The 16698-nt window shown below is 37.8% G+C and overlaps 1 protein-coding gene across 2 annotated transcripts in view; it reads left to right on the top strand.

Annotated features, from left to right (window-relative positions):
- ggps1 (geranylgeranyl diphosphate synthase 1) overlaps positions 1–15156 on the top strand; it is a 35642-nt gene extending 20486 nt beyond the window's left edge. For both annotated transcript variants that reach the window (XM_059025442.1, XM_034017837.3), the window contains 2 exons: positions 589–659; positions 14120–15156. In XM_059025442.1, the coding sequence (XP_058881425.1) occupies positions 14141–14875 (735 nt within the window). In that variant the 5' untranslated portion in view covers positions 589–659; positions 14120–14140 and the 3' untranslated portion in view covers positions 14876–15156. The remainder of the gene's footprint in view (positions 1–588; positions 660–14119) is intronic.
- The last annotated feature ends 1542 nt before the right edge of the window (positions 15157–16698 follow it).

Genomic DNA, 16698 nt, shown 5'->3' with positions numbered 1-16698 from the left:
ATAATCTTATTATTTCATAAAGATTATTTGTTAAATGAGTAGAAATTTGTTTTTTTGCTTATTTTATTAAGTGGCTAAAGTTTACTAAATGCTTGCCCTTAATCTGTTGAATTGGTGTTATTGAATTGGAATTATGGTATTATTTTTATTTATTTCTTAGCAGACACCCTTACCCAGGGAGACTTACAGCTGTATACAAAAAATACATGTCAAGAATTACAGTACAATTGGAGCAAGATACAAAATATAATGACTTCAGTCCTAATAAAAGCAAATTCAAAACACAGTACGACTTGATATCGGGGCATTTCAAGAGCAGGTAAGTGTTGATAGTTATATCAGGGTTAGATACAAGTGCAAATGAAATACAGAATACTACAGGTTGAGTTAAGTGCAGGATTAAATAAAGTAAAATAGGGAGCAGATAAGTGCTTTAAAGGTATAATAAGCGTAGGGTGCCAATACTTTTGTCTGCAACTGCATATTCACCTATTTTAAACCACCAATCATTTAACAATTTTTTGTTTGATTCCAGTGTTTTTTTGTTTAGTCAGGCAATGTTATTAAAATGTATTTATTTCCAATTAGGGAAACAAGTGAGGACCAAACTTTCACAAGCCTTCAACCATTGGCTGAATGTCCCGGAAGATAAAATACAGGTAGGATTGATACAGTTCTTCAATGACCAGATCTCAATTCAGTCCAGTTGGGTAAACGTGTCTCCTGGTTGTGTCCAAGGCAATTCAGCTTCTTAGTACTATTAGTAGACACTGTTAAATGGGGGTTCAGTGTCAAAATCTGATTGTGTTAATTATTTGATCTTGAATTTTATGAGAAAGTGTTTGACTAATGATGTGTTTCATCTAAAAAACTAAATGAGATATAATCGACTTAAATGTTCAATAGAGCAATGTCATATTTTTTTTTTTGTTTTGTTTTTTTTGTACAACAGCTTTCATCTCGGATTTACAATATCACTGTTAAATTGTTCTAAAATCGTCTGGGCAGGTGGGGACTGGCAACACAATCAATATGGGTCAGAATAATGGACAAAAACTCAAAGGGCATAATAATAGGGGCATGCTATAGACTGCCAAATTCAAACACTGAGCAAAATAAACTGTGTGAACAAAATTAGAAATGTGTGTACACAGGAGAAGCCATACTCATGGGGGATAAAATGGGAAAATTCGGTGGGGAGCACGACAGATGAAATTGAATTAGGTCGGCCAGGGTGTCCTCGGCTCAATGCGCACCAGTGACCCCTGTAGTGTGACCGGGCACCTGCGAGCTTACCTGTGAGCTCCCCAGAGCTGCGTTGTCCGCCGACGCTGTAGCTCTGGGTGGCTGCATGGTGAGTCTGCAGTGTGAAAAGAAGCGGTCAGCTGATGGCACGTGCTTCGGAGGACAGCGTGTGTTCGTCTTCGCCGCTCCCAAGTGATCGCAGGGGTGTTAGCGGTGAGCCGAGCCTAAAATAATAATTGGATAGTCCTAAATTGGGAGAAAATAATACAAAATTATTGGCGACTATTAAATAAAAAAAGAAAAAAAATAGACATCAAAATCTAAAACAAAATGGCCAAAATGGTTTAATAGACCAATTAAAAAAAAGAGAGAAAAAAGACACTTAACAGAGCATTTAAAAGGGACCAAGAACAAAATACACAGAGTGTACTTGAACTGCAAACTCAAGTCAAAAAAGAAGTTAGAAATCGAAATGAGCATTGCCAAGGGGGCTAAAACCAATTCCAAAATTTCCAATATTATAACAGCAAAAGAACATTCAAGGAGGAAGTAAAATATCTAAGATACAAATGGCAAAATCATATCTGAAGAGAAAAAAATAGCAAATATATTAAATTATTACTTTTCACAAGTTTTTACAAAGGAGGATATGGACAACATGCCCCACATGTCGACCTGTTCCTATCCAGATTTAAATAACTTTAGCATAACAGAGGCAGAAGTGTTAAATGGACTTGGAGCTCTTAATAAACAAATCCCCTGGGCCGGATGAGATCCTCCCAATAGTACTCAAAGAAATGAAAGAAGTTATTAACAAACCACTAACCAAGATCATGCAACAGTCTCTTGACACAGGGGTTGTACCGATAGACTGGAAAATTGCAAACGTAATACCGACTCACAAAAAGGGAGACAAAACCGAACCAGATAACTACAGACCAATAAGCCTGACTTCTATTATATGTAAACTTATGGAAACTATAATAAGATTCATAATGGAAAATTACCTATATGGTAACAGTGTCCTGGGAGACGGTCAGCATGGTTTTAGGAAAGGGAGATCGTGTCTAACTAACCTGCTTGATTTTTTTTGAGGATGCAACATTGACAATGGATAATTGCAAAGCATATGACATGGTTTATTTAGATTTCCAGAAAGCTTTTGACAAAGTCCGGCATGAAAGATTAATTCTCAAACTGAACGCAGTAGGGATTCAAGGAAATGAGCATGGATTAGGGAGTGGTTAACATGTTGAAAACAGAAAGTACTGATTAGAGGAGAAGCCTCAAAATGGAGCGAGGTAACAGTGGAGTACCACAGGGATCAGTATTAGGCCCTCTGCTCTTCCTAATCTACATTAATGACTTAGATTTTGGCATAGTAAGCAAACTTGTTAAATTTATAGACACAAAAGTAGAAGGCGTGGCAAACACTTTTGCAGCAGCAAAGGTCATTCAAAATGATCTAGGCAGCATTCAGATTCTGGGCAGACACATAGCAAATGACATTTAATATAGAAAAGTGTAAGGTACTGCATGCAGGCAATAAAAATGTACATTATAAATACCATATGGGAGATACTGAAATTGAAGAAGGGAACTATGAAAAAGACCTAGGAATTTATGTTGACTCAGAAATTTCTTCATCTAGACAATGTGGGGAAGCTATAAAAAAGGCCAACAAGATGCTCGGATATATTGTGAGAAGTGCTGAATTTAAATCAAGGGAAGTAATGTTAAAACTTTACAATGCATTAGTAAGACCTCACCTAGTGAGCTCCCTCCTCTGATACACTTTGAATAATAAAGCCTACACATTTAAATTGATTAAACTTCGACTAGCATGCGGCTTTATTTTTCAAATTGTATAATTGTGCTATGATACATATAATTAAACAAGCGCTATGTTTATGTCTTAAAGTACATTACTTTTAAACAATGGACTATATTCGCCCTGTGAAGGAAAATGTTTATTTTCTTACCCACTTTACTGTAATAATTTGTTAAAGTCTAGATAGAGGTACCCACAAAACCGAACATTTTCTCATAATGATACATATCAAACTACAAACAGGTTATGCTTGGAGATATGTGTGAAAGAAGAATATTTCTGACAAAGGTTTTGTGGCAACTAGGCTTCTTTCTCATGTATCCCACATACATTTTACACATTTAAATGTCTTTTCACATTATAGCACAAATATAAAAGTTCTGTCCAAAGATATTTTTAGTTCAGTGTTTGAGTAACAATCCAGATTGCTGTTGTCTGTGCCTGTTAGACGCTGACAATGGGGGTGTTTCCCACGAGTGTACGTGGCAAACGTGAGCCGTCTCAGGGACCGATGAGTTTACAGTAGAGCAAAAAGACCAAAGCCATCGTAGAGCCCCACTCTGGAGCATCCCACTTTTAGGACGGCTGGACCTGGGAAGGCTGCATTTACTTTCCAAAATAAAGACCCAAGCCATCTCAATGCCAGTATAAAAGTGGCCAGTGTAAATGTGGTATTATTTTTTGGCCTTCAAGTTTCATTTAATTGGTTGCAGTTAATACAAAATAAGGCTGCTAGAATTACACAATGCTTTAGTGTCTTAACAAGTTGTTGTATTTTAATCAGTTGAATATAGTAGCAACTAACTTGCTCCTGAAGTGGCACCCAGCAATTGAATTTGGTGACCATTTTTTTCTGGCCTGGAGCCATTTGTCTGGAGCCCTGATTTTGTAATTTTGTTTTAAAGAAATGTATTTTAAAGAATAAACAGGAAACAAAAGTAAAACAGGCTGTGAAGCTTATTTGATCAAAAGTGCATTACCAGTGTTATTGCACGCACTTGCACAAGCAAATGAGACAATTGTGTGATTTTTATGTTTCATGCTTTAATTTACTTTATTGCGACACGTGTCATATGGTGAAGACACTGCCGATACCCACTATCAAGCCAACTGAGCAGCAACTGTTGCCAAGCCATTGTACCTTAGAGGAGAGGCCTACCGTAGTCTGTTCTATGCTGGGCCTTGTGGGGTGTCTAATTAGTAGGGGTTACTGAAGTTCAATGAAGTGAATTATCCCTACCCAAGATATCCTTTTCCATAACAGAGTGTCTGTCCTCCAAGACTGGTGGTAAATTGAACCCAAATCATTTACAGTAACACAGTTAAATGTAGTGTGTTCGGTTATCCTGCGATTGGTCTTTAAATTCACATTGTGTTATATAATACTGTACACTGTTTTACATTTATTTTTTAAACATGATTAGATATCGATTTTGGATACCACATTTAAGATTCAGAATTTCAGAATCTGAAGGAAATTTGATAATATATTTAGTAGTAAATCAGCTTGTCTGTGAATGCCAAGTGTCTCTTTAGCACTGCTCGAAAAAACTTTTAGTGAAGGTCTGTTAAATCTGATGCTGATCAAAACTTAACAATATTGAAATGATGATTTAAAAACACACAAGGTAATATCTTTTAAAGAGATGAGATAAACTACACAGTTTCCATACATTTACATCAGTGCGCCTTCTAGTCTACTAAAAAGAGGAACTGTTATCTTAGTGCTGTCGCCTTGCTCTGACAGCCATGCCCAGTCTGCCTAGGCATCACAGCAGGCATGGGCAATGTTTTGCCGACAGATCCACGAAACAGGGACGTATCTAATTGCTTTTTACCTTATTCTAAATCAACTATATGCAAACCTTTTTTTTTTTTTTTTTTTTGTTTAATTCAATGGTAATACTATTCCATTCCATCTTGTAAGAAACTGTAGTACAACATTTGCTACTTGTGCAGGTTAATACTGTGTTGCTATTCATACAGAATGTAATGCTTTGTTGCTTCTAATAAGTTCTTATTGGTATAAGACTTAATATGTTGTACTGTGTGTTTGTAACTATCTTCATTGTCCACTTCTATTAACTACAGTGTCAAGTTTGCAGTTTTGAAAGAACACATTTTATAGCAATTTTTTTTTTTTTTTTTAAACTGGTCCTACAATAAGTCATCAGTTAGTTTGCTTTGCATTCCAGGATATCTGTTACAGTTTTCACCCCAGCAGTGTCTTTTGGGTCAAGGGATTTTACTGGCTGAAACATGTCAGTCAATAGGGGTAGCAGCTGATTGGTTATTGACAGGAAAGATGCCAGTGAAGGGGTGGGGACAATCTCACCCTCCAGGTGAAGTGCAAGCCTAAAATCATGACTTGAAACACAAAATTATTTAACGTAGTGTACTGCTAGATATCATGTTTTAAATTGAAAATACAGTTGGCTAAAATGTGTTTCTTTCAAGACTGCACAGTTAAGACCTAATGTATATAATAAATGGATGTGCATAGTGGAGAAGATTTATGGAACTTTGCTAGCTACAATTACTTTTAGGTCCTTAATAGACATGCCCTACATAACCTCTCATCATCTTCCCATGTCCCTGTTGGTCAGCTCCAGACTTGAGATGCAAGCCTCTTGGTAATACTGCCTTTGTGACTGAAATCCTAGAGGGAAAGAACTTTATCTGCTTCTTCCTTATATAATGCTCTTGTGCTCTGTGTGATAATGTCCCTGACCACATATCAAACCCAGTTTAAGCATGATTTTGTTGAGAACTACTTGAAAGTAATAAAACTTAACCTATCAATTTAATAATTGATTACTGCTTTCAAAGGTATGACTTTCTAAAAAATGTATATTAATATTGTTTGTTAGTTATGTTACCATTGAAATACCATTTTTAAAGAAATCAGATAAATCTTACACCTTCAGTGCGGTAGATTCCTGCGCATCCATCTGGTAAGTTGAAATTCAAATGCCAAATATTGGAACTGTTTATTTCCTGCAAGTGCTTTTGTGCCATATCGGAACTCTTGCACACATAGGTATTCAGAAACTCAGACTGCTTTTGGAGGTTTCGTGCCAGCAGGAAAGAGACTGGGAAGCGTAGCACTGCAGTGTGGAATTTATTTCCAAGCACAGTGAACTGCTTTTATAAAGTGTGTTTGCATTTTTTTTGTGGGCAGCTCCTGCTTTCACAGCTTTACAGTACTGAAAAAGTACATCAGAGCAGGCACTGGATCCCTGCCTTTTTACAAAGGACTTGCCTTGAAAGAGAAGTATTTCAGGTTGTGCACTGCATATTTGACACCAAAAACATATGCCATCGTAATGTATAGTGTTTATAATATTGTGGTATCTCTATGTTAAACACTGCCAAACAAACACAAGCTCCTTCATTGCCCTTTTAATAACTTCTTGGAATTTCCATCCAATGACAGTTTAAATGAATGGAGTTGTGCTGCTTAATTAACCATGGGGTTCTTCTGTTATATCACTACTGTGGGTGGTAGGAAAAGGCTTTGCACAGCTACATTACTACACTTCTAGGCATCAGGTGTTTATACAGTATTCCCCATTCTAGGTCCAATTTAAGGTCAACAAATTGTATAGTAAGAGATGATTTCTAAAATGTGCCTCCGTTTAACATCTTCTAAGATTCCAACTTCCCAACCGGATCAAACTGCACCAAAAATAACCAGAAAGGCTTGTATTTTTTGAGTGTTATAAGTGGATACTATAATGATGTAATGTACTGTAAACTACCAGGTCTGCTTTCAGGAATATCAAACATAAGGCTGGAATGTAGCATCCAGACACCATCATTTTGATTTTTGTTTTTACATTTTAGCATGATGGATACTTTAGCTCTAAGCTATTTGGATACTAGATACATCCTAATGCACTAGATTAGAACCTTGCTTCATCTAGGTGGTGTTACACATGTTGTTTAGATTGAACCATTGCTGCTACTGCATTTTCTGAACATTGTCTTTAACTTCCCCCTCCATGAACTGTCAAGTCAAGTAGTCTGCTAAACAGCTGTAGATGGCTCCTATATTGTACATTTGCATTACACATCGTTGTCTGGGGTGACACAGCCTATCAGTATAAACTGAGTAATCGTCATGTCAAAGCCTTGCCCAGACTCTTTAACTTGGAGCGTGTGCATATTCTTTCACTTCCATTGTGTCAGAGAAGAAGAAAACCTCACTGTTCATAGAAACCACAAAGGTGGTACTGAGGCTCTTTTAATGCAATACAGACCTCCATTGAACAGTATCTGTATCTCAAAAGTTTAATTTACCTTGGAGGAAAACTGTCTTGAACAGTGCTAATATTTATACGCTACCCTGTAACATGTTTAAACACATACACCAATTTAAATACTTTTGATAAGTGGTTGTTATAAGTACTCCTTTATATGTCAGTCTGATCCATAAATAGTAGGCAAAGTACTAAAGTTGCATGTGTTAAGGTACTACAGTATATCACTGTTAATTCTTTTAATTCTGTTAATTCTTTATTATGTAAATCTAACCAGTCAGAAACTTCAGACACTTTTTGCTTTTAAGGTTCATTTTGAGCTGTTGACATGTACTGGTACCCATGATGGTCCTGGTGGATTCGTTTTCCTTCTTGTGATACAGCTTCATAACTGACTAGTTGTTATGGGGTTAACTGGTTTACACACAAACCTTTATTGCAGGTTATGAAAAAAGTGTACACACTGTATAAAGTGTCCTATGGCATTTTACTCCATCTTATAATTTTGAATAACAATTGTAATTGTTAATTTTTTTTTATACAAATACAGCAAACCAAGTATTTTCTGTAAATGGTTTATTGTCTGCCTGCATGCATGGTGTCCTTAAAACAAGATGGATGCCACTTTGGTTGTTTGTGTTTTGCAGATACAAATTCAGTTTGCAAAGGTGACATGCAAACTCATGTGTGTGGTGCTACAGTATATGCATCTATTGTTTCAAAGCCAGGTCCGTTATTGCCCTGTTTTGGAAATGCAGCTTTCTGCTAGCAACCATCGTGTATAGTTGTGGAAGTACTAAAGTAACGTACCAGCTGTTTCCTATATGTATAGTTGTAGGTTATTTTAAGTCCACATGCAATCAGGGGTGATATATGTATACAGTATTTGTGGACTGTGTAATTGCTTTTGTTTATACACTAATCGTACTGTTGCTTTCATGTAGGTGTAGAGCCAGCTTTATAGTCATATTGATTGGCAACCCCAAATTAATGCACTGAGCCACTTAAATCTAATGTATTTTTACTGCTTTTTCTTAATTATGATTCAACACATGCTGTGCTTCCAGACTCTCTTTTTTTTAATATGTTTTTGGTACACATCATTAAAATGATTTATGATATGACTTCTAGAAATTTTACAATCATCATTAAACCATTTTACCCCCATACATCCGTAGCAAGCGCTTTATTTCATTAGGCCTGCAGTTCTTGCAGACTTTTACGCATAACACGTTAGCAATCGGTTGCCTTTTAACGACCAATTTACTTCAGTTTAAAAAAGTAAATACTAGTACTGGGTGGTTGACCAGTCATATTTTACATTCAGCTTATGTGGTCTGCTTCTTGCTAGAACATTAAATTGAGTTTGAACTACAAGACATGAAGTAATTTAAGAACCAGATTTGTTTTGAGGAAAATAGAACTCTACTGGCTACTTCTTTTTGCTGCTTAATTCATTTCCATTTCCATTGTTAGTGGATTTTGTTAGACTGCGTTTTATGGTATTTCTACTATAGTGTGTCTAAAGCTTATTTTCCACTTCTGTGGCTGTAGAAAGTAGGAAAGAAGTATGCTGACGTACAGTATTAGGGGGTAGGGTTTGAATTACGACACAGCCCTTGGAATGGCTATAGCTTCTGTGCAATGTGAGTCTTACAATATTACCATTCTTATTATCGGTGCTTTGTGTCCCTATTCAGGTCAGAGCACGGGTGGGAAAAACCTGCAGCTATTAGACAGAAATATTTCTTTTTATTATTAATTTAGTGGTTCCATCTGCATTTTGTATTCCCCAAAAGCATATGGGATTCTAATTTTATATTGAAATAAAATTCCTCTTTAATTTTTCAGTCATTTTGTTTTTCTTAGGCTCCTAAGAACAGTGGTTGCTGGAAACCAATTTCCTTTTGAATTAGAGCTGGCTATCCAAAACGTCCTGCCTGGCTTGCACTGTAAAGGAGGGGGATTCGGCAGGCTGTGCTGCCAAGGAGGGCCAGAAGTAGAAAGGCAGTGGTGAATGAGATTGTAATCGAATTTAGTTCAGTAAGGTAATTGTACTGTACAGAGACTGGAGTGATGTGTATTGGAAGGTCAATGAAGGGGAAATCCTCGTCTCGGTAGGATTTCAGAAGCATGCTGTTTATTAAGCTTGTTGTTTTGTATTCTGTTTTCTTTTAGGTATTGTTTTGTTAATTACTTTTTTAAACTGCGCAACCACCCTTCCAATTTAGGTCTTTAAATCAAACTATTCAAGTATAGATACCTAAAAAAAAACGAAAGGGTTTTAAACCAAAAACTATAAACTGTATCCAAAGACTGAGCTCCAGGCAGTACAAAAACATTACATGGCCACCGCCCTGCATTCATCTGAATTCATAGGCTAAACAAGGATTTGGCAAGTGCACCTTAACTGTTTGTGTGCTGTCATGCCATGGAGACCAGAGGGCTTCCATGTATCTTATTATTATTATTATTATTATTATTATTATTATTATTATTATTAAGATTTTTGAATGAATTATAATCTGAAATGTAAATCTACTGTTCCAGTAAATGAATAAAACATGGTAATGAATGTACCGGCAGTACTTGTTTGGTTCAGCTGTTGTAGCATAGATTAATAACAGAGAAACAGCTGCTACCATGGTAAATATTTTATTTTTAGCTGTAACCGTCCCAAGGAATCATAAAAGATCCTGAAATGCTTGTAACCGACAGGTCTGCTTTAAATATGCATGCAGCCAGGGTTGTTGTTTTGATGGTGTGTGTTTTTTTTTTTTTTGGTCTGTGAAATGTTTGCATTTGAAATAAATACAAAATTAAAATATAAATTCAGCACAATTAAGTTTACTTTTTTAATTTAAAATTTAATTTAATGTACACAACAATTTGTATTCTATGCATGTGGATGTTCCAAAGCATATTTTAGTGGCCAGTTCCTGAGAAGAAAAAAAAAAAAAAATCCAGTACAGTAGAAGCTAAGCAGAGTTTCAACTGTTTTCAGTGGGCAAACTGAGTCAGAACATTATAGGTCGGCTAGCATCTTGGCTTTCCTGATGAAAAGGTTGCGTTAAATATAATCAATTTGTAGGTAATGGTGTGTGTGTGTGTGTGTGTGTGTGTGTGTGTTTTGTTTGTTTTTTATTCCTCTGCAGATCAAGGACTCCCCGATTTCACCCAGCCAGTATTTGGTGATCTGATGTTAAGAAGCAAGGATCTCTGTAATGCTAGAAATAGTACTTGGTTCTTAGCAGACTTTGCTTTTCACTTTCTCCTTCATGACCTTGTTTTCTGACAGAACTCCAGACATACTTGTTCATGTGCAGCTGTGATCAGTGCTGTTGGCCCTGGTTTGTCCTAGTTTTTATCAGTTTGATCTAACAGAAAGGCTAAATGATTGAACCAGTTAGGAGGCATCTAAGCACCTGCCTCTGTCTCTTAAGACATGACTGCTTGTCTACAATCAGACAGCCCATGACCAGTACAGGAATGGGGGGGGAGGATTAAAATGTATAAAGAATAGGTTATTTTGCTAATAAAAACCCCTCCTTTGTTTGCAGAAGAGGGAGTTTTTTTTTTATAAAAATCTTTCAATGGTCTAACACAATGAACAGAGAAATATGAAGTCACTAAAATGTTTGTCTTGAATTCATAGCAAGAAGAGGTCCTTTTTAATTTACTGATTTTTAATTTTGTTTTACTACATTTAGTACTAACTAACATTTGTTATTATTAAAAGGTCCTACACACATTTGTTTTGTCTTTATTGAGGTTGGACAGAAGTGTTTAAACAGTGGATATGAATAATTAGGTCAGTGGCAGGTCAGCCACGCTTGTGTTGTGGAAAGGCTACTCTTTATCTCTGTGACCAAGCAATAGCTGTGGTAAAGATAAAACAAATAAACTTCATCCTTACTGGCCCTTTGCCCAGCATAATGTGTGTTTCAGAGTGCTGTTTTATATAATGAAGGCTGTAGCTTTATTTGTAGGACTGAAACCCTCTACAAAACCTTATCCCTTATGAGTCTTTGCTGATGGTGTTTCCCCTTTTTCAGCCACCAACACCACGTCCTTATTGTCCGCATGCAGCCCCCACCCCCTTGAGGGGCATATCTTATGAAAGAACTGTATTTGTTGTTTTTTAGTAAGTCTATGAATTGTCTTCAAAAGAGTACATCTTGGGGGCTCCCGAGTGGCGCATCCAGTAAAAGCACTCGCTAGAGTGCAGGATGCGCTCTGTAGCCTGGACGTTGCGAGTTCGAGTCCAGGCTATTCCACAGCCGACCATGGACGGGAGCTCCCAGGGGGCGGCGCTCGATTGGCGGAGCGTCTCCCGGGGGGAGGGATGGCCAGGTCGGCCAGGGTGTCCTCGGCTCACCACGCACCAGCGACCCCTGTAGTCTGGCCGGGCGCCTGCGGACTTGCCTGTAAGCTGCCCAGAGCTGCGTTGTCCTGCGACGCTGTAGCTCTGAGGCAGCTGCACGGTGAGTCTGCAGAGTGTAAAGAAGCAGGCGGCTGACGGCACACGCTTCGGAGGACAGCGTGTGTTCATCTTCGCCCCTCCATGAGTCAGCGCAGGGGTGGTAGCGGTGAGCTGAACCTAAAAATAATTGGGCATTTCAAATTGGGGAGAAAATAATAAAAACTAATTGGCAATGACCTAAATTATAAAAAAAAAAAAACGAGTACATCTTGAGAGGTGCTATAAACATGCTGTTATTGGTCAAGCCACAGGCTGGCTTCAGAAGACAGAAATATGGCTCCCTTAAGATTCACACTTGCTGCAATGCTTGACCTATTCTAATTGACCTCAAAACCACAGCAGAAGTGCAGTGCAGTTTTCATTGTAGCATCTTCATTGAACTAAGCAACAACACAGATTGGTGTGGGCAGCACTTTTTACTGTATTGTTTCTCTTGAATGTCAAATACTAATAACCTCCAGGAAGACTGCAGTGCATTGCTGGCATATTGGTTGATCTTTTGTAGTCTGTAGTCACCCAGGCATATGTGCGTTTGTAAATCTTGCAATGAAAATGTTGATTTAGGTTAGACGCATGGCGTCCGTCTGGAATAGTTAGATACAGAGCTGGAACTAGCTGTGTGAATTTATTAATGAAGAGAGGTTCTACTGGATACTCTGGTGCCTTAAAGACACTGTGTATATTGTGTTTACATACTTCAGTCCACCAGATGTCAATAGAGGGAGGGGTTGTCCTCTTTTTTTCTTTAATAATAAAACAACCAAACCCTGGTTCACTCTGCAATGGTTAGGTGAATTCTGCTACCTATAATGATATGAGTGATTTGTGATGTCAAGAGTTCAGAGAATTAAAGATTTTCTTTCAAGCTTTCGAATAGGACCCTTAATTTACAACATTATATCCAGAGTTAGACTGAGTGGAAATAGGGTTACGCAGTGTTACGTCTTACAGTGCCAGTGCAGTTAATTTTACACCTAGAAAGATGAAGAAATTGATCTAGGGATATTATTTGGGGAGGCTGGGTTCATGAAAAATCATAGTTAGTTGGATGGGAAAATGTTTCTTTATTTGCATGTAAATCCATTGTATTATGCGAAGATCGTTACGAAGTTTTAGGCTACCAATAATCAGTATACTAATTAGAATTAACAGTCGAACATGCTGAACTGGAAAATACTGCCAATCTCACTGTTGGGTAGATTGTCTATGGAAGGTTTCCAGCCCAGAATAAAGAAAATGAGACTCCCTCTCTAAACTAGGAGGCCTATCCTAGCCTGTTCTTGAGAAATATTATTTGGCTGCAAAACATGAAACTGCAGGTCGCAAATAAAAACTAAAGCAAAATATGAAACTGCAGGTCGCAAATAAAAATGAAAGCATACAAAAATTGACAATATTAGCCTTGTACCCTTTTTACATACAATATAGTATCCCAAAACTATTTTAATATAAAGACCATACAGGCATAACAAATAAGAAGCAAGCAAACAGAATGCATACAAATAAAAAATAAATAGTAGGTCACAAATAAAAAATAAACATGATAAAATGTATGCAATAAAGAAGGCTTTATATTATAACCTAGTAAAAACAGGTGTGTGGAGTCTTTGTAAACACTGATATGATATTAAATAATTTTCCCTTTGTATTCTAAGCTTTCACAATTATTTTCAGCAAATCGAGAGATCTTGCTATGAGGGAGGCAGTGTCTGTGTGATGTTTTTCATCAAGTCTATCGGATAGTGTTTGGTTTGTCAGTTTTGGAAAGGGAAAAAAAAGTCAATTATACTCATTTTCACTTAGTTTATTTTAGAAATGTCTTAACTGAATCAAAACGTGTTATGTGATCACATTCTTTTAAAAAACTCAAATGCAATCGCCCTCTAAAATCAAGTTGTCTCGTAAATTTCAGTTCCTAATGGAGGCTTGTCAGTTTCAGTACAAGAGCAGTTATTGTTTAACCAGAGAACGTGCACACAGACGCTAAAAAAGTTGCGTCTGGAACATTGAACGATGAAGTACTGGGTAGAAATAAAAATAGGCTACTATTCAAGATAATTAACAATGATTAACAAAATATTGTTTCATTAAAAATAGTGGGTGGAGAGGGTCCACCCTTCCAAAAAAGTGAGTGGACTGCGTCCACCCCCCAGTCTAACACTGATTGTATCTGCACCTTATCTGCCTTGGCTAGCACTCTTTATATGGGCAGTATATATTAGGGTTTGCTTGATCATGTTGAATACCGTTCTAACTAAAGTTTTGCTAAGCATTTCCCCTTCTCCAATCCATCCTCAGGTCATCATCGAGGTGACAGAGATGCTGCACAATGCTAGCCTGCTAATCGATGACATTGAAGATAACTCCAAACTGAGGCGGGGCTTCCCGGTGGCTCACAGCATCTATGGCATCCCCTCGGTCATCAACTCTGCCAACTACGTCTACTTCCTGGGGCTGGAGAGGGTGCTGACTCTGCAGCACCCGCAGGCTGTGCATGTCTTCACCAGACAGCTGCTGGAGCTCCACCGTGGCCAGGGCCTGGATATCCACTGGCGGGACACCTACACCTGTCCCACGGAGCAGGAGTACCGCAACATGGTTCTACAGAAGACCGGTGGGCTCTTTGGTCTGGCTGTGGGGCTCATGCAGCTCTTTTCCAGCTATTGTGGGAACTTGAAGCCCCTGCTCGACACCCTGGGCCTTTTCTTTCAGATCCGGGATGACTATGCCAACCTGAGCTCCAAAGAGTACAGCGAGAATAAGAGCTTCTGCGAGGACCTGACCGAGGGCAAGTTCTCCTTCCCCACCATCCACGCAATCTGGACGTGTCCCGAGAGCACTCAGGTACAAAACATCTTGAGGCAGCGCACCGAGAACGTGGACATCAAACGCTACTGTGTGGACTACCTGGAGAAGGTGGGATCCTTCGCTTACACCCGGCAGACCCTACGTGACCTGGAGGCTGAATCCTACAGGTTGATCGAAGACCTGGGGGGCAACCCCGAGCTGGAGAGCCTAATGCAGCAGCTAAGCAAAATGTTCAAAGATAATTAAGCCTTTGCCCCCTTCTCCTATATCAATGGATATTTGTCTGTGACAGTAAGCCCCCCAGAACAATGGCAACGTTTGAGAGTCTTCTGTAGTTTCTCAACCCAAAGCATCCAGCCAAGATCTTTGAAGAGAGGGGGGGGGGGGGAGGAGAGGAGAGGGGGGGACGACTATATTGAATAGCAGTTTAATTAAGGTTTTCACAATTTTGCCTTAGATTGTGGTGTTTTTTTTTGTTTTGTTTTTTTAACTATTTAACACAAAATAAAGCTGCTTTTTTATTCAAATTGTGTTGCCAAATGTATTTTGTATAAAAAAAAATAACCTCCTTTTGTATACTTGGGTGCACATTTTTTGTTTATTTAATTTATTTTTGATAAAATAATTTAATAGCAATTGACAGATCTTTTAGGCAATTCATACCAAAATTATTGGATCTACCAAAACATAAAATACCTTTTAAAATTAAAAAAAGGCAAATTTGATAAAATAATAATAATGGGTGAATAAATATTAGAACAAAGTGACTATAGCCAGCAGAAAATCTACTGGAACAGGCTTTTGGGTGTTTCTTAATACCAGTACAAAAAGACTGCTGCCAGTAGTTTTAATGTCAGCGATGAAGAAAGGTGTTTTTTTTTTTATAACTGTTTGGTCAAAAATTAGTTCAATAATTAGTCAATATTGACCTACAGGAACATGGCCATGTTATCTTAAATTTAAACTTGTAATACATTTTTTTCTGGTTGCCAGGAACATGAAGACTTCTACAACATTGACTTAACATTTATATAACCCAAACTTCAAATGAATGCCTCAGATTAAAATGAAAGGCTCTGTGCTATATCAATTCCTGGAAAGGATGGCTTTTTTGGCCTAAAAAAGGAACTTTGGATTTTCCTACTTCAAGCTCTCTAATACAAGCACATTGTTTTAACCAACTTCTGTGTTTTATTGTCATGAGATCTCTAATGATCATAATAATGTGCAAGTATGAAGATTGCACATGTCACCATTTTCACAATTACTTGAATTGTGTGATAACACATTCTACTGAGATGGATAGCAACTGTGTCTTCAGGATCTGGCCCTGTTCTCTCTTATTTCTGCAAACAAAGTAAGTGTGTCATATACTGTAAAGCTATACATATTTGCAAGCCTTTTATTATTCGTTTTTCACGTAGAGGCCAATGAAATAGTACATCAATTGAAGGATTGTAGCCTATTATGACACAAGTGCTACTTTGTATCAAATAGAGCAGTCAAGGTATGTGACATCCAAGACTTGTACAGTGTCGGAACAGGTGCAAGAGTTGTTGGCTGTTGTGCCTTTACTGAATCAGTCACTTGGCTCCTAGAACATTCCAAACGTTTCTCTCAGGCTTATCGAGACTGCAGACACTGCGTTGGTTTAAAGTACTTTGACAATTAATGTATGATGAATAATTTGGTATAAAGCAACTAGAAGAAAGTACAATTTATATCCCCATGATTCAAAGGTAATTTTGAGAACAAAGTCAGATTAGCTTTATAAACAAAAACATGACAAAACTTAATTCTATGTGCAGATAGAAATGTCCACACAGGTATCCTATAGAAATCATAGTGGTGGGTAGAGTATAACTGATCTTAGTGCAGCATGATAGTGAAATGAAAGAGAATCGAGTCTACTAAGGTTAGATTTAATGTCTTCAGCGTACATTTTTAGTGGTATGTTTATTAACATCCTGTGAACAGGCTGGCTGGTGGTTATGTCAGGCCAGGAAATACAGGACACAGACAGGACTGGTGAGTGAGTGCGCTGTTGCGCCGATTTATTAAAAGATTTA

Source organism: Acipenser ruthenus, chromosome 6 (assembly GCF_902713425.1).
Source record: "Acipenser ruthenus chromosome 6, fAciRut3.2 maternal haplotype, whole genome shotgun sequence".
NCBI classification, from domain to species: Eukaryota; Metazoa; Chordata; class Actinopteri; order Acipenseriformes; family Acipenseridae; genus Acipenser; species Acipenser ruthenus.
Note: the sequence above shows the minus strand (reverse complement) of the source record. Positions and strands in the feature narration are given on the sequence as shown.